The following is a 22,629-nucleotide window of genomic DNA, read 5'->3' on the forward strand; positions in this document are numbered from 1 at the left end:
CTTTCCAACGGAGAAGATTTGTTGATGTGCATCATTAAAAGCTTTCAGGTATCAGAAGGTCTGTATCATATCTCTCCTGCACCTCCTCTCCTCCAGGCTATACATATTTAGGTCCTTCAACCTCTCCTCATAAGTCATTTGATGGAGACCCTCCCTCCCCCACCAACATGTTTGTCACCCTTCTCTGGACCACCTCCATCCTGTGTCTGCCCCTTTTGAGATACGGTCTCCAGAACTGAACACAATACTTTAAAGAGGCGGTAAGAATGGGTTAAAGGGGATAGTGTATCGCGGGTTGGGCTAACGCGGCCAAATTGTGAGTAAAAGGCGGGTTAGAAACAGGGTAACCGCGGCCGCACTTTACTGTATTGACCCGTATGAATGCTCATAGGCTGTAGCAAACATAATCATAGGTCTCAAAAGTTCACATATCCATTTTGTTAGAAAAAGATTTTTTATTGCAAGTGCAGCTCGATTTGAATGTGTAGTAAAATGTAAGGGAGACATCTCAAAATAGCTCGCTTGGAAAAACTGCACTCAACATTCATAACATGTCAAGCCAGATGCAATTCGCATTTTGTATGCCTTTTGCAGGGGCAAGGTGAATGTGTACATTTTGAGTTGTCTCCTTTATTATTTACTATATTTGAACTGCATGCTTTGCACGTGCATTAAAAGTTTTTTCTAACAAAATGGATTTGTGATTTTTTGAGACCTGTGATTATATTTGTCATTACCTATGAGCATTCATAGTGACTTTGGAGTTAAAGTTACAATGCCATTTTGAATTTGGTCTGCTGGGCCTTTATGAAAATGTCTCCCTCACTTCATCATTAGTATTTGGTGGTTAATTGTTTGGTATCAGTACCCTTAACACAAGGCTTGGGGGTAACCTGCACAGAGCTGCAGTTAACTACCATAAGTTAACTACCATATTCCCAGACAGAAAAAAAAGGGTGGGGGTATTCTCCTTGCAGCCAAAAAAGAGCTGAGACTTACTCAAATCCCAATACATTCTCCTACTAAAATTGAAGCCGGCTTTTTCAAATCTGACCTGCTACAAATCATTTTAGTTTACGCCCCTCCGGGACTTCTGGATTCAGACGCCTCCCCCATTCTAGAAATAATAGCTACTAACCTAAATCTTGAATCTCCAGCAATCATATTGGGAGATTTTAACTTACATGTTGACGACACCTATCCCTCCACAAACTGTGAAACTTTCCTAAACGCCATGACCGCCATGGGATTCAAGCAGATAATCAACAATCCCACCCACAGAGCAGGACACACTCTGGATCTCATTTTTGTAAATTCAGGCATCTCACACTCAGCACCACCAATATACAAATCAGTCCCCTGGTCAGATCATGCTTTAATCTCTACCACCTTTTCACTGGCACAATCAAGCATCAAACACGATCCTCAACCTCAATTCACTTACAGAAACCTTTGTTCATCCGATGAACTTCACGAACACCTTGTCCTAGAACTCCCACATATAGACATCTCTACTCCCAACTCTGCTCTCCATTCTTGGTCCAACATCACAGGATCGGCAGCAAATAAACTCTGCCCACTAGCAACAAAAAAACCGAAACTGAATGCCTCCAGAAGACAACCCTGGTTTAACGAACAACTGCAAAAACTCAAACATTCCCTTCGACAAAAAGAAAACAAATGGCGTAAAGCCCCATCACCGACCTCCCTCTCAGCTTACAAACTAGCTCTTCACATATATAAGAGCACAACATTAAAAACAAAAAGGGACTACTACGCTCACAAGATACATCACCTAATCTTCGATTCAAAAGCCCTCTTTACATACGTCTCGAATTTAACTCAACCCAATTCTCCGGACATTCCACTCAACCAAGCGCACGAAAAAGCTGAGGAGCTGGCCATCTTCTTCAGTAACAAAATTTCCAACCTACAATCATTACTAAAACCGAATACCCTAGCTCCATTCAGCTCTTACCACCATCACTCCAAAAACACTACTATACAAGCCTTCGAACCCATTGCTACATCAGAGACCAAGTTAATATTGAAGAGAATGAAACCTTCATCTCATCCATTTGACCAGATCCCTTCCAAACTACTGCTACTAATACCAGATACCATTTCCAAAACCTTGACTGACATTATCAACTGTTCCTTAGCCCAAGGAACTTATCCAGACGACCTGAAAATTGCCTCTATCAAACCTCTATTAAAAAAACCTAATCTAAATCCTAAAGATCCCTCCAACTTCCGTCCAATATCCAACCTCCCTTTTATAGCCAAGGTTACGGAAAAATTAGTCAACACCAGATTATCAGAATACCTCGAAGACCACAATATATTATTCCCCACTCAATACGGCTTCCGAAAATCTTTAAGTACAGAATCTCTTCTCATATCTCTGACAGATTACCTCATCATGGGCCTCGATAAAGGTCACGCCTATCTGCTGATACTCCTCGACCTATCGGCCGCCTTTGATACCGTGAATCACTCCCTTCTCCTAAATCAACTAGCGAACATCGGAATTACAGGCTCTGCTCTTGCCTGGTTCAAATCATTTTTGGGAAACAGAGGATACAAAGTCAAAATACACAACAAAGAATCTCAGTTCTATCCTTCCACGCTAGGAGTTCCACAGGGCTCCTCTCTTTCCCCCACGCTCTTTAACATTTACCTCCTACCCCTTTGTCAACTATTAACCAATCTGAACCTCAAATACTTTCTTTATGCAGATGACGTCCAGATTGTCATCTCTATCAAAGAATCCCTTGCTAAAACCATCAAATTCTGGGAAAACTGCCTTCAAAATATTGACAACCTCCTCTCCAGTCTAAATCTAATCTTAAATTCCGCAAAAACAGAACTCCTCATAATTTCACCTGAAAACAGTAACCTCACCTCAAATCCACCAACCGGCTTTCAAACTTCACAAGTAAGAGACCTAGGAGCCATCATTGATAATCGACTAAATCTAAAATCATTTATTAATCAAACCACGAAGGACTGCTTTCATAAGCTGCACGTCTTAAAAAGAATTAAATCACTTTTCCACTTCCACGATTACAGAACAGTCTTGCAATCAATAATCTTCTCGAAGTTAGATTATTGCAATTCTATTCTATTAGGTCTCCCGTCTTCCCATACTAAACCTCTTCAGATGGTTCAGAACACGGCGGCCAGAATTTTGACAAACACAAGAAGAAGAGACCACATATCTCCGATCCTCAAAGACTTACATTGGCTACCAGTGCACTATAGAATTTTATATAAATCCATTACCACCATATACAAAGCATTCCATCAACTCTCTCCGCTTAACCTCCAAATCCCATTTAAAAAACATACCTCCACCAGACCGATCAGAGAGTCCTACAGAGATTCACTACAGGTTCCTCCTGCCAAAACCTTTCACCATATGACTCTGAGACAGGGCCTTCTCTACTGCAGGACCGACTTTGTGGAACTCCATCCCACCAGAACTGAGACAGGAACCCTGTCTTCCTACATTTAGAAAAAGACTTAAAACCTGGTTATTTATGAAAGCCTTTCCAGATACCAACTGAACTTACTTTCAATTCAAGCAACTCAACTCCGACAGAGTAATCAACAACCTTGGACAACTCCTTTAATGTATTTTTCTTTTTCTAATTTGGCAGGTTGTATTACCTTGGCTATTTCTTTTTTAGCTCATTGTTAATTTCTCTTTCACCTTCTCTACAATCCAAGTTGCATTATGTCCCTGTTTTATTGTAACTGCTATCTTCCTATTCTATCACATGTTAATGTTAAGTGTTTTTAAGTATTTATCCTTTTGTTACACCCTGTTTATTGTAAACCGGCATGATGCGACTCCCATTGCGAATGCCGGTATATAAGAAATGCAAATAAAAAAATAAATAAATAAGAAACTTGCTGGACAGACTGAATGGATCATTTGATCTTTTTCTGCCACCAGTACTATGTTACTATGTATCACATGAGAACTATTGCTGCTTCTGTTGCTCATCTTTGAGAAGAACCTATTGAAGAGATCTGTAAAGCTGCAACTAGGTCTTCTGTTCACATCTTCACATCCTACTACTGTCTTGATAACCTCTCAAAGACTGACAGTAAATTTGGACAAGCAGTTTTGTAAAATCTGGTCTCGATGTAGTTCAATATCCTTGGTTCGGGCCGGGTTGCTTACTAACTAAATTCTCCATTGCAACCCTTAGCTTAGGACTTCCAACATGTAATGGCTAATTCAGCCTGCTTATTGTCAGAAAAAGCAAGTTTGCTTATCGTGAACAGTATTTTCTTTAGATAGGATGAATTAGGAGAGTTGACTACATAGCTATATTAGCTTTGGTATAGACTGAAGAGACTCATGAGACAGTGCGCGCCCCCCCCCCCCCCCCCCCCCCCCTCTCCCCGGGAATTCCCGCACATGGTCAGTAGAGCTGCCAAGTTCTTCTAGCTTGGCAAGATGAATCTGTTTGATGCCACTGGATGACTTCACCCACACGTAATAGCTAATTCATCCTGCTATCTGTGGAAAATGCTGATTATGGTAAGCAAACTTGCCTTTCTATGATGGCAGGAACCTCCTAGCCAGCATCATAGTTTGACAATATATGAAAATTTAGGAAAAAGAGGAATAAGATTATCTACTATTCAGTAACTGGTTTTCAAAAGGAAATATGATTTTACAACTTACTGAAAGTAGAAATAACTTTTAGTAATAGATTAAATTGTTTTGCATCAAATTGGTTTTGTTGTTTTTTTGTGATACCTTGCAAAATTAGTCATCCCTTTTTTGAAAAGTGTCTTTGACATTCTTATACTTCATATGTTCCGGTATTTTTTTTTTTTTTAATTGTAGGATTACATTCCTTTTCCCTTGAAGTGTATTAATGGCTAGTTATTCCATTGCACAGTTTTAAAATACTGTTTTTATTGTTAAGCTAAAACTAAATCACCAATCCTTTGTTCTTAATATAGGAGTATATGTTGCATGTAGTCCATGTTGGAATGCATGAAAACAGTTGTAGAAGAGCTAGAACACCAGGTTTTGATTGTACTATGCAAGTTCGCCATGAATTTGACTGATCACTAGAGTATCTGCTATTGAACTATAAGATTTTCCCGCAGATAAGCCAGGCTGTTAGCCTTGCTGTCTGGGAGCGCCCCCTGGCGGTTCAATGCGGGAACTTCTCATAGAACATTGAAACATGCTTCTGCATGCCTGCGCAGTGCCTTTCCGCGGGTCTGCCTGCATCACCTCAGTTTTTAGCTTTGCCGTGCAGCAGTGGTTGCAGGTTCTTCCCTCTCTCACCTCTTCACTGTTTTTTCTTGTTTCTCTTTCTCTTGTTCACCTAGATGAACCCACAACAGCCCTTGTCAGTGCTATCATGGCACCTAAAGCCCCGGGCTTTACATTTTGCCCATGCCGCAAAATCATGTCCATCACCTATGGGAACGCGGTCGGCTATTGCTGCCTGGGCCCGGATCACGACCAGGCATCCTTCCAGGACTGCGGCAGGTTGTCGCCCCAGGCCCATGGTGAGCGAGCCAACAAGATCGCGGAGCTGAAAAAGATGCAGTCTTTGTGCTCTTACGTGCCCTCCCAGCAATCAAGTCACTCCTCCCTGCAATCTTCTTCAAGTAAGTCACATGGGGCCATAAACCTGAAGGACTGGGAAGCGGAGGAAAGGCCAGGCCGTGTCGAGGAGGCCTCTGCATCCGGAACACCTCCGGCATAGAGTGCTTCGGTGGACCTCCCGGTTAGCCTGAGCCGGCGCCGAGGAAAGCTCCGGGGGTGGTGCAGCGTCTCGAGTCGGTGGACCCACCGATGCATGGGCACGTTGAAGCGCAGACACATTCTTCAGATCACATCAGGAGATGCGCCTGCTGGCGTGCAGAAGCACCAATGCGTCCGCCAGTGCAGATCTCTGAGCCACCGACGCGTATGCCGGGGTGCCCCGAAGCACCGATGTGTGCATGCTGAGGCTGCGAAGCACCGACTTGTGCATGGGGATGCCGAGGCTCCGAAGCAGGCGCTGGTGCCACAAAGCACCAAAATGGGCGCGGGTGCCCCGACGCATGCGTGGAGCGCCAATACACCGATGCCTCCGCTGGTGAACCGAGGCACGAGTGCATCCACAGGCTTGCTGGCGCACTCGCAGTGGCACAGACATGTCCGCAGACAATAGGATGCATCCACAAGCGCACCAGTACGCTGCTGTGTCCGCCGGCTACCCAGACAATGGGCGGCACACCGATGCAGAACTGGCCAGCATCGACCGGTCGGCCCTACATTGAGATGTCAGTGCGCATGCTGTTGGTCGACTGAGTGGCTCGCCCTCATTAAAGCATTGTGAGCGATGCTCTGGGCCCCCCAGGAATATTGGGTCGGGGCGTGGGCTCACGCAGATCCTTCTTCGTGTGCTGGCAAATAAATAAGTAAATAAATAAAAGGGGGGGGGGAGAGAAGGGGTCTTTCTTCTTCTTCAGACACCGGCGAAGTTAAAGGCCCCTTCCATGAGGACATGCATGGCCTTCGGGACACATCCTGAGCTAGAATACTACACGGCAACTTTCAGATGGCATCATCGCACCCAATGGGCACCGCAGCTCAGCCATGGTACTACATTCAGCAGACATGATCCCTCAGGATGTTTCCAACTTCCAGGGCTCTTGCAGCTTGTAATGTTTGTAGAGCGCCAACTTCAATAGCCATCTGACGAGACTTGATCACCCTGCGGTTGCCATCTGACAGCCTTCTGTAGCCACCGGCTCCCCCTGCTGTCTTCCCACATAGGAATCTTCTGCAGGCACTCCTATCTGTAGGGCTAGTTTCCATGGGGTATTTCTCACTCCCTGCTGCACTGTAGTGTGACTGATCTCTCCTTTGGCGGGTGTTTTTTGCTATCGGCGCAGATCCACCAGACCGTCTCCAGTCTTCTTCCACCTCCTTTACTGGAGCCATCTGACCAGCTTCGGCTTGGGCATACCTCAGCGTCATGGTCTTTGCCATTCCCCCTTCAGTATGTCTCTGCTCTCTGCCCCCGCTTACCTCTAAATTCAAGTCGGGGGTCTTGCGTTTCCAGTTGCGGCCCGAAAGTTTGTAATTCCAAGGGACATAAAGGGGTTCCATAGCACATTCATGCTCTCACCACGGGGACCCCCTACACACTTCTCAACCCATGTTCCCTCACCGGAAGGCTGCCTTTTCAATCACCTCCACCTCCACCAGGCACATCTGCGAACTGCAACCCATCTTGGACTAACCACCCTGTCAGATTTCACCATGACAGGGTTGCGCTGCGTGCGCATCCCACCTTCCGCACACAGATGCTTGTCGGCTTCTACATCAACCAATCCATCGCCTCCTGGTTTTTCCCAAAAACCTCGAGCCTACCAGGGTGAGCTTACCCTCCATTCGCTATTTTGTAACCGAAGATTCGCTTTTTCACAACGTCACAATCCTTCTGACTACAGAGCCCCACAGCTCTATGTCTCCTTTAACCCGAATGCCCTAGACCGCCTATCTTCAATGACACACTCTTGATGTGGATCTCTGACTGCTTTCTTCTCTGCTGTCAACAGAATTCAGAGACCCTGTTTACAGCCTATTTCGTACACCACGTTCACACTGTACTTGCTTCACTGAACCATATCCATGAATGTCCTACCCTGGTAATTGCAACACAACCCTACGGTCCTCGCTATATCTGATAACCTCCGCTACTGCTTTACGAGCAGACTGTGAATGACGTACACGGGACAGACATGATTCTCGAGTAGCACATATCTGAACCACTATGACAGTACCATCAGAAAACTGTCAGCCTATGGTCTAAACCTTGAGTGCATTTTTCCTGGTTACATCAGGGACACATTATATGGACCATATGTGCTCACTACATTAGCTGGGGACTCCCAGACAGCATGGCTAATTCATGCTGCTTATCTAAGAGAAAAGAGCAAGTTTGCTCACCGTAAACGGTGTTTTCCGTAGATAGATGAATTAGCCATGCTGACCCTCCTGCCTCCACGGACAGTTTTTTTCACTTAGCAGCTCGTCTCGCTTTGATTCAGACTGAGGAGACTTGAGGCAGCGCGGGATCATGCAAGCAGGCGCACCTCACTGTCAAAGGTAAGTTTTCAGCTTTGAGAGCTCCACCACCTAGTGGCATGGAGGACGTTCCCAGACAGCATGGCTAATTCATCTGCTATCTACGGAAAACACCATTTATGGTGAGCAAATTTGCTCTTTTATCCTATTTTCTTCAGATGGATCCTTCTTCCAATTTTTGAAGGAAGTTTGTTTTTTTTTGGCTAAAACAGCCTCTTTCACCTTATCTTTTAACCATGATGGTAATCGTTTTGCCTTCCTTCCACCTTTTCTTAATGTGTGGAATACATGTGGACTGCGCCTCTAGGATTGTATTTTTAAACAATGTCCATGCCTGTTGAACACTTTTAACCTTTGCAGATGCACCTTTCAGGGTTTTTTTTTTTTTTGGGGGGGGGGGGGGGTTTGTTTTAACTATTTTCCTCATTTTATCAGTTTCCCTTTTTAAAGCTTAGTGTTAGAGCTGTAGATTTACTTATTGTCCCCCTTCCAGTTATTAGTTTAAATTTGATCATGTTATGATCACTGTTGCCAAGTGGCCCCACCATCATTACCTTTCTCACCAAATCCTGTGTTCCACTAAGAATTAAATCTAAAATAGCTCCCTCTCTTGTTGGTTCCTGAACCAATTGTTCCATGAAGCAGTCATTTATTACCTCCGGGAACTTTATCTCTAGCAAGTCCTGATGTTAAATTTACCCAGTCAATATTGGGGTAATTGAAATCTCCCATTATTATTGCACTGCCAAATTGGTTAGCTTCCCTGATATCTCTTAGCATTTCATCATCTGTCTGACCATTTTGTCCAGGTGGACGGTAGTATACTCCTGTCACTATATTCTTACCCAACACACATGGGATTTCTACCCATATAGATTCTACTGAGCATTTAGTCTTTTGTATGATCTTTAACCTGTTGGACTCGATACCCTCCCGGACATAAAGTGCCACACCCCCACCAAGTTGATCTTCCCTATCATTGCGATATAATTTGTACCCTGATATAGCACTGTCCCATTGGTTATCCTCCTTCCACCAAGTCTCTGTGATGCCAATTAAGTCAATCTTACTTACTGCTGTACACTCTAACTCTCCCATCTTACTTGTTAGACTTCTGGCATTGGCATACAGACATTTCAAAGTATGTGCTTTGTTTGTATTAACAACCTGCTTTTCAGTTGTTAGGGATAATTTGGAAATCATTAGCTTTGGTGATTTTTTACCTATAGGCACATATAGATGATTTTGGGAAGAAGGTATTCCAGGGGTCGATGCTGAATACCAAAATTCAGCAACACCAAGTTTACATTACCCAGTACCTCTACGAATGTCTCCAGTCCCTGAAATCGGAAGACGATCAAGGTGCAGATGATTGTCCTCAGAGAAAATGCATTACCGACATGGGAGAAGGGCTCTGACATCTACTCCGCACAATCTATGAGGGTTTTGATACATCGGCTTGGACCTCTGTCGTGGCCATCATGGCCAGAAGGATGGCCTGGCTGCGAGCGAGTGCCATTTGTGAGGATGTTCACAAGAAGCTAGTGGACCTGCCCTGCAAGGGAGACAGCTTGGACAAGCTGCATGAAACTGTTTCCCAGTTAAAGGAACAAAGTGTAGCAGTGTCCTCTCTTATGTCTCCAACGGAACAGGCACTGCTGAAAAGATATTACTCCACCTTCAGGAAACCGTTTTATCCGAGGCAGTCGTGCAGACCTTTTTCATCCTATAGACCTTACCAGTCGCACAGGCAACAGCAGCAACCACCGCGGCAGAGGAGCCATAGCCATATCCAGCACCCGCCGAAACCGACGCAGAGTGAGGGACAGAAGTCTCAGCAGTCTTTTTAAAATCATCTGGGTCACAGCTACAGGAAGCATTGGATAGCCATCTAACTTCCTAGGCATGGGCACAAATCACAACAGACTGTTGGGTTCTAAGTGTTATTCAGAATGGTTTCCGCCTAACTTTCAGATCCAAGCCCGCATTACTACACCTGACTCCATCCCGCAAGGTGGTGTAGGACGCTCCCCTCCTCTTGCAAGAAGTCCGCTTGCTACTCCGTCAATGAGCCATTCAGGAGCGACAACTCCAAGGGTTCTACTCCCAGTACTTCCTTCTTCTCAAGAAGAGTGGAGGGCAGCAACTGATTCTGGACATGCGAGCCCTCAATCGCTTCATTCGCAGGGAGAAATTCAAGATGACTTCCCTCAAAACTATTTTGCCTTTTCTTCAACCCAACAACTGGATGTATTCTTTATACCACGAGGATGCCTATGCCGACTTAATGATGCGCTACCTTTGCTTCCAAGTCAACACAGCACACTACCAATACAGAGTACTGCCGTTCGACCTATCCTCGGCACCCAGGGTGTTCACAAAATGCCTAGCTGTAGCTGTGGCCCATCTTTGAAAGAAGGGAATAAAGCTCTTCCCCTGTCTGGACAACTGGCTCCTCATTGCCCCACCATCTCTTCGGAGGTACAAGATATCATTATTTCCTCATGCAGACCATCCAAGCGAAGGATTATGCAACTAAGTGGTCGCGCTTTCGCTGATGGTGTATATCGGTGTCCCTGGACCCCTTTCAGTGCCCTCTGGAACGCTTACTTCAGTACCTGCATTCCTTGTACATGTCGGGACTAGCAGTCTAGTCAATCAGGGTACACCTTAGTGCTATCACGGCCTGTCACCTCTCCATTCGGGGGCCCCCAATTTCTATGCATCCTCTCATCTCCCGTTACAAGAAAGGAGCTCTACAACTACGCCTTCCGATTACACGCCCGGCAGTTCCACGTGACCTAAACGTAATACTGGAAACACTGATGCATTCTCTGTTTGAACCAATGCAATTGTTCTCACTAAAGTTTCTCATGTGGAAGGTCCTTTTTCTAGTAGCCATAACTTTGGCACGGAGAATTAGTGAGCATCAAGCGCTGGTCCATCATGCACCCTACCCTCAATTCTACCATGTCAAGGTCATGCTTCGAACTCATCCATTCTTTCTCCCGAAGGTGGTTTCAGCATTCCATCTCAACCAAACCATAACGTTACCAACTTTTTTCCCTCGTCCGTATGCATCCAGCCGAGAGGCCCTTCTGCACACCTTAGCCTGCAAAATAGCATTGGACTACTACAAGCAAAGGACTAGCATGCCCAACAGACATCTTCAACGCTTCCTTTCCTACAACCTGAATGCTCTGGGACTGCCAGTAACTAAACATACCTTGGCGAGTTGGTTGACTCAGTTTTTCCACTTCTGCTATTCATCTAGGTGTGAAACGTTGTCCTTCAAAGTCAAGGCATACTAGCTGAGGGCAATTGCAGTGTCAGTTGCACATCTACAAGTGCCCATTCAGGACATCTGCAAAGCGGCTAAGTGGTCTTCATTGTATAGGTTCTCGTCTCATTACTGCCTCCGTCAGCATGCCAGTACCGACGCATCCATGAGGCAGGAGATACTACATTATGCTACCAAATCTTGAACTGTCCACCACCTCAAGGGCACGTGGCACAGCGGATCCTCTTTATGAGCATCCTCCATCTCCCTGCTCACATACACACCGTTCCCTTGCTGGGGACTCCCAGACAGCATGGCTAATTCAGCCTGCTTATCTGTGCGGGGGGGGGGGGGGGGAGAAGCAAGTTTGCTTACCATAAATGTAAATAGCAGGATGAATTAGCCATGTGTTTCCATCCTCCTCCCTGGACAGTTCTATTCTCTGCCTGCTATCTATTGGCGACTACCAATGCCCTATGCTCCGTGCTTTCTCACATACTGAGGCGATGCAGGCAGACGCGCAGGCGTGCAGGAGCATGTCTTCGACGTTCTAAGAGAAGTTTCCTCATCGAGCTGCCAGGGGGTACTCCCAGGCAGCATGGCTAATTCATCCTGCTATCTACGGAAAACACTGTTTACAGTAAGCAAACTTGCTTCTCTTTGTCCTCCTTGCTAGTTAAGTTCACAAACATATGCATGTTACTTGAATGAAAATGCTTTTCAGTGATAAGCTCTTTGTAGCTATTCTCTTATTATCCCAGAAGAGGATAGTAATTGTTCTCGTATGATGGTGGTAAAATAGAACTAGAAAGCATTCTTTAAAAATGTACTTTGTAAAAAAAAAAAAAAATTTGATTTCTGTTTTTACTGCAAGCAATTCTCCCTTGCTTTCCCTTTTAGCTATGATACATGGGTGCCCTCCAGTGATCTTGATGCTGAAATCGAAGCTCCACCAATCCCAGAGAAACCATGGAAGGCAAGTGATCACGTTTTAGAACACTGGGGGGGAGGGGAGACAGGTTTGTTTGCTTAAAGAAAAAAATTCTGCTTACTCTGTAGTATATTTTGAGATTCATTGTATGTCCCCTATACACAATGGATATTGTCTGTTTTTTTTAAATTTACATTTAATTATTTCAAGCAAATGAAGAAAGGACATTAATGGAGTACCATAGGGATTGGTACTGTTTAATATACTCATAAATGATCTGGAAAAGGGAATAAGAAGTAAGGTGATCAAATTTGCAGATGACACAATTATTCAAAGTTGCTAAAAACATCACAGTGCGAGGAGATGCAGAAGAATGTTTGGAGAGTCGGAGACTGGGTATCTAAATGGCAGGTAAAATTTAATATGGAAGAGTGTAAAATAAGTCAGATACAGAAAAATAATCCCAACTATAGGTTCACCAAATCACTGTGAACCTGGAAGAGGTAGTGGGCCAGATAGATAAACTGAAGAGTAGCAAATCACCTGGACCTGATAGTATACACACCAGGGTTCTGAAAGAACTAAATGAAATTTCAGACCTATTACAAGTAATTTGTTACCTATCATTAAAATCATCCATTGTACCTGAAGACTGGAAAGTGGCGAATATAACCCCGATATTTAAAAAGGGCTTCAGCAGTGATCTGGGAAACTATAGACTGGTAAACCTGACTTCAGTGCCAGCAGAAATCGTGGAAACTATTATAAAGAATTAAATCACAGAGCATATAGATATGACATGGTTTAATGGAAAACAACTAGAATGGATTTACCAAGGAAAGTCTTGCCTCACAAATCTACTGCATTTTTTTAAAGGGGTGAATAAACGTGGATAAAGGTGTAGTAGATGTGGTGTATTTGGATTTTCAGAAGGCGTTTGACAAAGTCCCACATCAAAGGCTTCTAAGAAAACTAAAATGTCATGGGATAGGAGGCGATGTCCTTTTGTGTATTGTGAACTGGGTAAAGGACAGGAAACAGAGTTGGATTAGTCTGTTTTCACAGTGGAAAATGGTAAACAATGGAGTGCCTCGGGGATCTGTACTTGTTATTATATTTATAAATAGTCTAGAAAGGGGTATGACGAGTAAGGTGAGGGGGAACATGATAGTTTACAAAACATGAAAGGACTTGAACCGGTAAATGTGAATCAGTTATTTACTCTTTTGGATAATACAAGGACTATGGGGCACTCCATGAAGTTAGCAGATAGCACCTTTAAAACAAATCAGAGAAAATTCCTTTTCACTCTCCGCACAATTAAGCTCTGGAATTCATTGCAAGAGGATATGGTTAAGGCAGTTATTGTAACTGGGTTTAAAAAAGGTTTGAATAAGTTACTGGAGAAGTCCATAAAATGATATGAATCAATAGGCAATAGCCACTGCTTGCTGCTGGCATTAGTAGCATGGGATCTATTTAATGTTTGGGTACTTGCTGGGTACTTTTGACTTGAATTGGACACTATTGGAAACAAGATACTGGGCTTGATGGACATTTGGTCTGACCTAGTACATCTTATGTTCTCTTGCTGGGTTCTATCGTGGGAACTACCATCTAGGAAAAGGATCTTGGAGTCCTTGTGGACAATACATAAAAATATTCAGTTAAGTGTGCAGTGACAGTTTAAAAAAAATAGAATGTTAAGAATGATCCAAAAAAATATGGAGAATAAAGAGGAAAATATAATTGCCTCTCTATTAATCTATGGTAAGGTTGCATCTTGATTATAATATGCAGTTCTTGTTGCCTCAACTCAAAAAAGACATTGTGGAACTAGAAAAGGTGCAGAGGAGGGAAACACAAATGATAAAGGGGATGAAATGACTCCCCTGTGAAGAGAGGCTATACAGGTTAAGGCTCTTCAGTGTGGAAAATATAGCTGAGAGGAAACGTTAGAATTATGAATGGGGTGAAATGGGTAAATAAAGGACATTTCCTAGCACTGTAGCCAGATGGACTCGGGGCTAATGGGTTATGTGCTCCCCTGCTAGCAGATGGAGACGGAGTTAGGTTTCAAAGCTGACGTCACCTTAGATCAGGGGTGGGCAAGTCCGGTCCTCGAGAGCTGCAAACCAGTCGGGTTTTCAGGATACCCCTAATGAATATGCATGAAATAGATTTGCATAAAACTGAGGCAGTGTGTATGCAGGTCTCTCTCATGCATATTCATTAAGGATATCCTGAAAACCCGACTGGTTTGCAGCCCTCGAGGACCAGAATTGCCCACCCCTGCCTTAGATGGATATACCCCTGCAATGATCTCAGCCATTCGGTATCTCTCAGTCCTCTAGTAGATGTGTGAACATGCTATCCCCATACCAGCATTGGTGTTTAGTGGGTTTGCAGTACTCGTTGAAGAAGAAAAATTTACCTTTAAATGGAGAAAGATAGTCCCACTCTCCAGCGATGATATCTAAAGGTCCCTCCCCCAGTTGAGAATTCCTGAGGTGATTTTCGAGATCCCTCAGAGGTGTGCCTTGGTCCTGTAGCCGGTTCCTGGTGTGGACTTTGCTGCTGAAGCAGCTGAAAGGCAGTGGGTGCAGGAAGCCGAGTGTGGAGGTGATTGCTAAGTTCTCTCCCCTACAGCCGGAGACCATCTCTATACTCAGCCAGTAATTGCTGAGCACAGGTAAATGTAAAAAAAAAAAAAAATAAATAAAAAAAAATATATATATATATATATATAAGTTTTTATATACCGATGAACTTTGGGAACATCTCATCGGTTCACATTAAACAAAAGTCAGCAACAAACACTTTACAGTGAAACAAAGAACACGTGAAAATACAGATATAAAAAATTGAACGGTTTACAATTATAAGGCATAAGAATATAGGATATATAGGTTAAAAATATAACTTTTTACAAAGAAGTCGTGGAGGTCAGGGGAGGGAATAGGTGTCGGGGGGGGTGGGGAGGTGTGCTGATCAGAGTATGCTTGTTTGAAGAGGCATGTTTTGAGGTTCTGTTTAAATTTTTTTGGGCATGCTTGTTGACGTAGTGAGGAGGGGAGTTTGTTCCAGAGGGCGGGTGCAGCTAGGGAAAGTGCCCGAGCTTTAGTGGAGCTGAGCTTAGAGTCCTTGGGTGATGGGATATGCAGTGTTGCTCTGTGTTGCTGTCTTGTAGGTCTGTTTGTGTTGTGAAAAGTAAGGTGTTCCTCTAGCCAGTGCATATTTTGGTTGTGGAGGGCATTGTGTACGTGAGTGAGAGATTTGTATGTTATTCTTGCAGTGATTGGGAGTCAATGCAGGTGTTTCAGTACAGGAGTGATGTGGTTGCGTTTGTGGGTGTTAGGATCCGGGTAGCAGCATTTTGGAGTAACTGAAGTGGTTTCAACGTGCTTTTGGGTAGTCCTAGGAGCAGGGCGTTACAGTAGTCAATTTTGGATAGGATGAAGGCCTGTAAAATGGTGCGGAAGTCACTGAGGTGTAGAAGGGGTTTCAGTTTTTTGAGTGAGTGTAGTTTGAAGTAACAGGCTTTGATTGTGTTATTAATGAATTTTTTGAAGGTGAACTGGTTATCTATAGTGATACCGAGGCTGCACACGTGTTGGGAGGAGGTAGCGGCAGAGAAGGAATTGTTTGACTGAAGGGGTGGGGAAATGCTTTGGGGTGCAATGTAGAGAAGCTCTGTTTTGGCAGTGTTGAGTGCAAGGAAGTTGCTTGTCAGGAGGGTGTTAATAATCGATAGGGTGGAGTTTCAATTCTCTGTAGCTTTGTCAAGTGTGTCTTTACAGATATAAGGATTTGCACATCATCAGCATAGATGAAGTGTGGGAGGCCTAGCTTGGATAGCAGGTTACAGAGGGGGAGGAGATAAATGTTGAAGAGGGTGGAGGAGAGGGAAGAACCTTGTGGAACACCTTGTGCAAGCGGGATTGGTTTGGACGTACAATTGCCTAATTGGACACTGTATTGCCTATCTTGTAGGTAGGATTTGAAACCATTGGAGGGCTGAGCCTGTGATGCTAATGTCAGTGAGGTGTTCTGCTAATATGTTGTGGTTGACCGTGTCAAAGGCAGAAGAAATATATCAAGGAGGATGAGGATATGTGAGAGGCCTTTGTCAAGGCTTTTGAGAATGTAATCAGACAGAGAGACGAGTAAGGTCTCTGTGCTGTGATGTCGTCGGAAGCCGTATTATGATTGCGAGAGGATATTGTTTTCGTCAAGGTATTCGTTTAATTGACGATTGACGTTTCTAGGATTTTGGCTATTAGGGCAAGTTCGAGATGGGGCGAAAGTTGGCAAGGTCGGTAGGATCAAGTGTAGGTTTTTTCAGAATGGGTTTGATAATGGCATGTTTAAGATTTTTAGGGGCAATGCCAAGATTGATGGATCTGTTGATGATATTTGAGATGGGCTTGGCAATGATGTCAGGGATGGTGAGGAGGGTTTTAGTTGGGAAAGTGTCTAAAGGGTGTGTGCATGGCCTCAGTTTCTTTAAGATGGATGCAATTTCCAATGAGGAAGTAGTTTTGAGTGTAGGTAGTCTTGCATTGGTGTTGTCGACGAGGAGGTCAGTGGATGCCTGTGTGTGTGGGGAAACGTGACATAATGTCAGTTTTCCTGTGGAAGAATGTAGCTAGGTCTTTGCACTTGCCTTGATCATCTGTGTCTTGTGTGAAATTTGGGCTGGATTTTGTTAAACTGTTTACTAGTTCAAATAGGGCTCAAGGGTTGAATTGGAGATTATGGATTCTGTCAGTGTAGAAGTCTCTCTTAGTTTTATCAATAGCTGTTCTGTATGTGTGGAGGAAGGATCTGAAGGTACTTAGAAGTGGAGGGGAGGGATTTTTGCGCCAATTTCTTTCTAGTTTTCTGAGGTTGTGTTTGATAGATTTTAGCTCAGTGGTGTACCATGGTTGTGTTTTCTTTTTAGCTGGGTCGATCACACAGGTTTGCATGGGGCAGAGCTTGTTAGCTATAGCGTTGGTACAGAGGCTCCAGGAGTCAAGAGCAGTTTCTGCATCAGTTAAGTCGAGCTTGTTGAGCTCCATAGTGAGGGCTGCAACTAGGTCTTCTTGTTTGCACTTATGCCTGAATTGAATGTTTTTTTTATTGAATTGTATGGGTGTAGAGGTTTTATTTATAGTGCAGGTAATGTCAATGTGGTAGTGATCGGACCAGGGGATGGGGGAGCATAAGGGTAAGGTGGTTTGAATTTGGGTATTGGTGAAAATGAGGTCTAGGGTGTGACCTGCTTAGTGAATGGGGTTAGAGATAAGCTGCTTGAAGCCTAGAGCGTCTAGTGCAGTTAGGATGGCATCACAGGGAGGAGAGATAGGAGTAGTATCAACATGGATGTTAAAGTCTCCTAGGATAATAGCAGGCGAGTGACAGTTTATATGTTTGAAGATGTATTCGATTAGGAGGGAGGGGTTCTTTTCAAGAAGCCCTGGGGGGGGGCGTAGGCTAGGCAGATTTGCAGGTTAGGTGCAGTGAATATGCTGATTTCTAATTTGTGTGGTGGGGGAATGGGTTTGTGTGAGATTTTAAAGTCCTTTTTAGTTGCGAGGAGGAGACCACCTCCTTTTTTTTTTTTTTTTTTTTTTTTTTTGGACCTGGGAATAGAGAAGATATCATGTGTGTCAATCGGTAATTGGTTGATGAGGGTGGTGTCGGTATCCTTTAGCCATGTTTCAGTAATGGCTAGTATGTCAGGTTTGTCGTCTGTGAGTATGTTGCTTATTAAAGCGGTTTTTTTTGGAGATAGATTGTGCATTTAGGAGGAGGATTGTGAAGGTTGTGAGGCCAATTATTTCTGTAATAGGAGTGGTCATGATGGGAAGAAGGTTTCTGTGACACTCCAGTGGGAGTTTGGGGAGGGGGTAGTAATGTGCCACAGGATAGTGTTTGATAGTGGGTATGAAGAGCGTGTGCATGGTTGTTGCACAGTGGGTGACGAAGAAGGCCTACAGGGTGAAGAAGACAGGGAATTGTAGGAAGGTGAATAACGGTAAGTTGGGGCGGAATGAGAAACTCTTTGGAAGGGGGGGGGGGTCTCAGTGTGTGTGTGTGTGTGTGTGTGGAAGTGGGAGGAGGCGGGAGAGAGGACAATCTCCCAGGAAACAAGAATAGGAGTATTCTAGAAGGTATAAGGCGACTAGATGTTGTAAGATTTAGATACATGGACGTGCTCCGATAAGTCTTTCCTCCTCTCTCTTGCTCGGCACACCGTACTGATGACGTTCCCAATCCAGTTGGGGGAAGGGGGTTTCCGAGTGGGTTGAGTGGCCCTCCAATGGGCTATGTCCCGCTTCAGGCTCGGTGGGCACTCCATGTAGTAGGCAGCAGCGGCGCCTTCTCCCAGGACAAGCAGGATGGTAGTCCTCACATGTGGGTGATGTCACTGGATGGAGCCCTATCACGGAAAACTTTTCTGTCAAAGTTTCTAGAACTTTTGACTGGCACACTCAGCATGCCATGATCCCTGCAGCCACAGGGGTCTCCCTTCAGTCTCTTTTTTTTCCGTGCTGCAAAAAAAAAAATGGTGTGCTAAACCGGCTCTGTTCCCGGGCTTCTGTGCGTCTTATGGAGCAAATTAGGAGAGTGCATAAATATTTTTTGTCCCTATTTTGTTTTCGTGTCTGGGGAGGGCCATTTCTGTCCAATCCCCAGGTCAGAAAACATCGTTCTCTTTCTGTGGGACAACCCCCCCCCCCCATCCCAACCCTTTAAATTTAATTAACTACAACCCTTCACTCTCCTGAACCCCCCCTCCCCCCCCAAGACCTGCCAAAAGTCCCTGGTAGCCCAGCGGGGGTTCGGGAGCGATCTCCTGCACTTGGGGCAAAAGGCAGTCGGCGCCATTTTGATTACTAGCAGCCAACGTCCCAAGTGCAGGAGATCGCTCCCAGACCCCCGTTGGACCACCAGGGACTTTTGGCAGGTCTTGGGGGAGGGGGTCAGGAGGGTGGGGGGGTTGTAGTTAGTGTTTTGTTGGGTTTTTTATATTTGCTCCATAAGACGCACAGACATTTCCCCCCCACTTTTGGGGGGAAAAAGTGCATCTTATGGAGCGAAAAATACAGTAATATTTTGCTTCAAAAAACATTCCCTCATAGGGGTCTCCCATCGGGATAGCGTTTTTCAATCGTTTGGTGAGTAAGTTCACTATTCCTAGTCGATTCCTGCTTCCACCTTTTTTGGTGTCCGCAGGCCATCGACCGTTTTTGGGCCTCAACCTCTGCCATTACGGCAACAGGTTTCTGAAAATGTCCGGAGTGCCCCCGAAACATGTCGATTACCGACCCACATGATGTCTGTGTGCTGTGCCTCGGCTCATCACACGACGTGTCTTAACTGCCCAAGTTGTGCCCGGATGACTCCGAAGGGTAGGTGGGCTCGCCTCGAGAATATGGAGACTCTATTCAAAATCAAGTTGACTCCATCAACGTCCACCCAATCATCACCGGCAGGACTATCGAAAAAGTTAGTCATAAAACTTCGCCTGGAGCACCAGGGCAGCGGTGACCGTCCGTCATTGACTCTGTCCAAGGCACCTACATCATCCACCTCTGTGCTGGGGAAAGGCCGGACTGAGCACAGAGGGAAACACTGACACAAGTCGACTCCCGGTGCCGGCACCGATCCTGCATCGGCTTCGATGGCTATTGAGCCGCTTGCGAAGAAGACTCAGGTAGAGGAGCCTGTAACATCCTCTCAACCCAATAAACCAAGGCGATTCCCACCGATATCGGTGCCGGGTACTGAGACCCCACAGGTCCCTGTGGAGGTGCCAGTAGTGCCTAGCCTGCCACCCCCTGTAGCTGCGTATCTACACCAGCTTTCAGGGAGGAACTGGACTGTTTCATCCGCCAGGCAGTGCTCAATGCTCTCAGAGACCTACAACCATCGATGCCATCCCCCATACTGGTACCGACACTGGAGCAATCGATATTTGTACCGTTGCTAACCAGGCTGGATACACTCTTCGGTGCCCTTCCAATACAACCTGGGCTACAGATGCCAAAGCAACTTGCAAAGCCTCTGAAATCCCCGATTCCCATTCCAGGGTCTTCAATGACGAAGGTACGGATTCCAGTCCTTTGTCACCGATGCCAGAACCAATGCTTGGTCCATCAGGGCTCTCGGGACCAAGAGGCCCTCGTTTTCCATCAGTGCCTCCGGTGCTGCTGAATCCCGCATCGGTGCCACTGCATCTTCCATTGAGGCCATCGAAGGATCCATCGGTACCAACCTGTCCTATCTTCTTCCCTCCTTCAAGATCTCGACAAGAGACCTTTTCTGACACATGGGAAGATGTTGACACCGACACATCCACATAGGATATCTTATCAGAACCATCTCCTCCAGAAGAAAGGAGAAAATCTCCCCCAGAGGATCTCTCCTTTGCCAATTTTATTGGGGAGATGTTGGAGACAATTCCTTTTGAACTTGTTACAGAAGAGGACACACGCCACAAAATATTAGAGGTTCTCCAATTTGTGGATGCACCTAAAGAAGTGATGGTTATACCAGTACATCGTCTCTGGGAACATCCTTGTGCTGTTCAGCCTGTGAATAAAAGGACAGATGGCGACATATCTTGTCCAACATATTCCTGGTTTCCAAAACCCACAACTACCCCATCAGTCGGTGGTAGTTGAGTCTGCACAAAAGAAGGCCAGAAGACTGCAACCACACTCTTCAGCACATCCTGGCAAAGACCAAAAATTCCTTGATATCTTAGGTTGCAAGATGTTTCAAGATTCTATGCTAGTGTCACGCACAGTTGCATACCAACTTAACATGACACAGTATCAAAGAGATCTCTGGAAGTAGGTTCAGGGACTAGCCGACTCACTTCCCCAACAGCAACAAGATAGTCTCAATGCCATACCACATAAAGGCCTTGAAGCTGGCAAACATGAGGTTCATGCTGCATACGACTCCTTTGAAACAGCTTCTCACATGTCATAAGAACATAAGAAATTGCCATGCTGGATTAGACCAAGGTCCATCAAGCCCAGCATCCTGTTTCCAACAGAGGCCAAAACCAGGCCACAAGAACCTGGCAATTACCCAAACACTAAGAAGAACCCATGCTACTGATGCAATTAATAGCAGTGGCTATTCCCTAAGTATAATTGATTAATAGCCATTATTGGACTTCTCCTCCAAGAACTTATCCAAACCTTTTTTGAACCCAGCTACATTAACTGCCCTAACCACATCCTCTGGCAACAAATTCCAGAGCTTTATTGTGCGTTGAGTGAAAAAGAATTTTCTCTGATTAGTCTTAAATGTGCTACTTGCTAACTTCATGGAATGCCCCCTAGTCCTTCTATTATTCGAAAGTGGAAATAACCGAGTCACATCTACTCGTTCAAGACCTCTCATGATCTTAAAGACCTCTATCATATCCCCTCTCAGCCGTCTCTTCTTCAAGCTGAACAGCCCTAACCTGTTCAGCCTTTCCTTATAGGGGAGCTGTTCCATCCCCTTTATCATTTTGGTTGCCCTTCTCTGTACCTTCTCCATCGCAACTATATCTTTTTTGAGATGCGGCGACCAGAATTGTACACAGTATTCAAGGTGCGGTTTCACCATGGAGCGATACAGAGGCATTATGACATTTTCCATTCTATTAAACATTCCCTTCCTAATAATTCTTAACATTCTATTTGCTTTTTTGACTGCTGCAGCACACTGAGCCGACAATTTTAAAGTATTATCCACTATGATGCCTAGATCTTTTTCCTGGGTGGTAGCTCCTAATATGGAACCTAACATCGTGTAACTACAGCAAGGGTTATTTTTCCTATATGCAACACCTTGCACTTGTCCACATTAAAATTTCATCAGCCATTTGGATGCCCAATCTTCCAGTCTTGCAAGGTCCTTCTGTAATGTATCACAGTCTGCTTGTGATTTAACTACTCTGAATAATTTTGTATCATCTGCAAATTTGATAACCTCACTCGTCGTATTCCTTTCCAGATCATTTATATATATATTGAAAAGCACCTGTCCAAGTACAGATCCCTGAGGCACTCCACTGTTTACCCTTTTCCACTGAGAAAATTGACCATTTAATCCTACTCTCTGTTTCCTGTCTTTTAACCAGTTTGTAATCCACGAAAGGACATCGCCTCCTATCCCATGACTTTTTAGTTTTCGTAGAAGCCTCTCATGAGGGACTTTGTCAAATGCCTTCTGAAAATCCAAATACACTATATCTACCGGTTCACCTTTATCCACATGTCTATTAACCCCTTCAAAAAAATG

At 44.7% G+C, this 22,629-nt stretch overlaps 1 protein-coding gene across 3 annotated transcripts in view; it reads left to right on the forward strand.

Moving 5' to 3' along the window:
- Window positions 1-22,629, forward strand: part of SMARCC1 (SWI/SNF related, matrix associated, actin dependent regulator of chromatin subfamily c member 1) — a 557,827-nt gene that overhangs the window by 85,535 nt on the left and 449,663 nt on the right. For all 3 annotated transcript variants that reach the window (XM_029588188.1, XM_029588187.1, XM_029588189.1), the window contains exon 8: window positions 12,303-12,378. In XM_029588188.1, coding sequence (XP_029444048.1) covers window positions 12,303-12,378 — 76 coding nt within the window. The remainder of the gene's footprint in view (window positions 1-12,302; window positions 12,379-22,629) is intronic.

This window comes from Rhinatrema bivittatum, chromosome 2 (genome assembly GCF_901001135.1).
Source record: "Rhinatrema bivittatum chromosome 2, aRhiBiv1.1, whole genome shotgun sequence".
In the NCBI taxonomy this organism is placed as follows: domain Eukaryota; kingdom Metazoa; phylum Chordata; class Amphibia; order Gymnophiona; family Rhinatrematidae; genus Rhinatrema; species Rhinatrema bivittatum.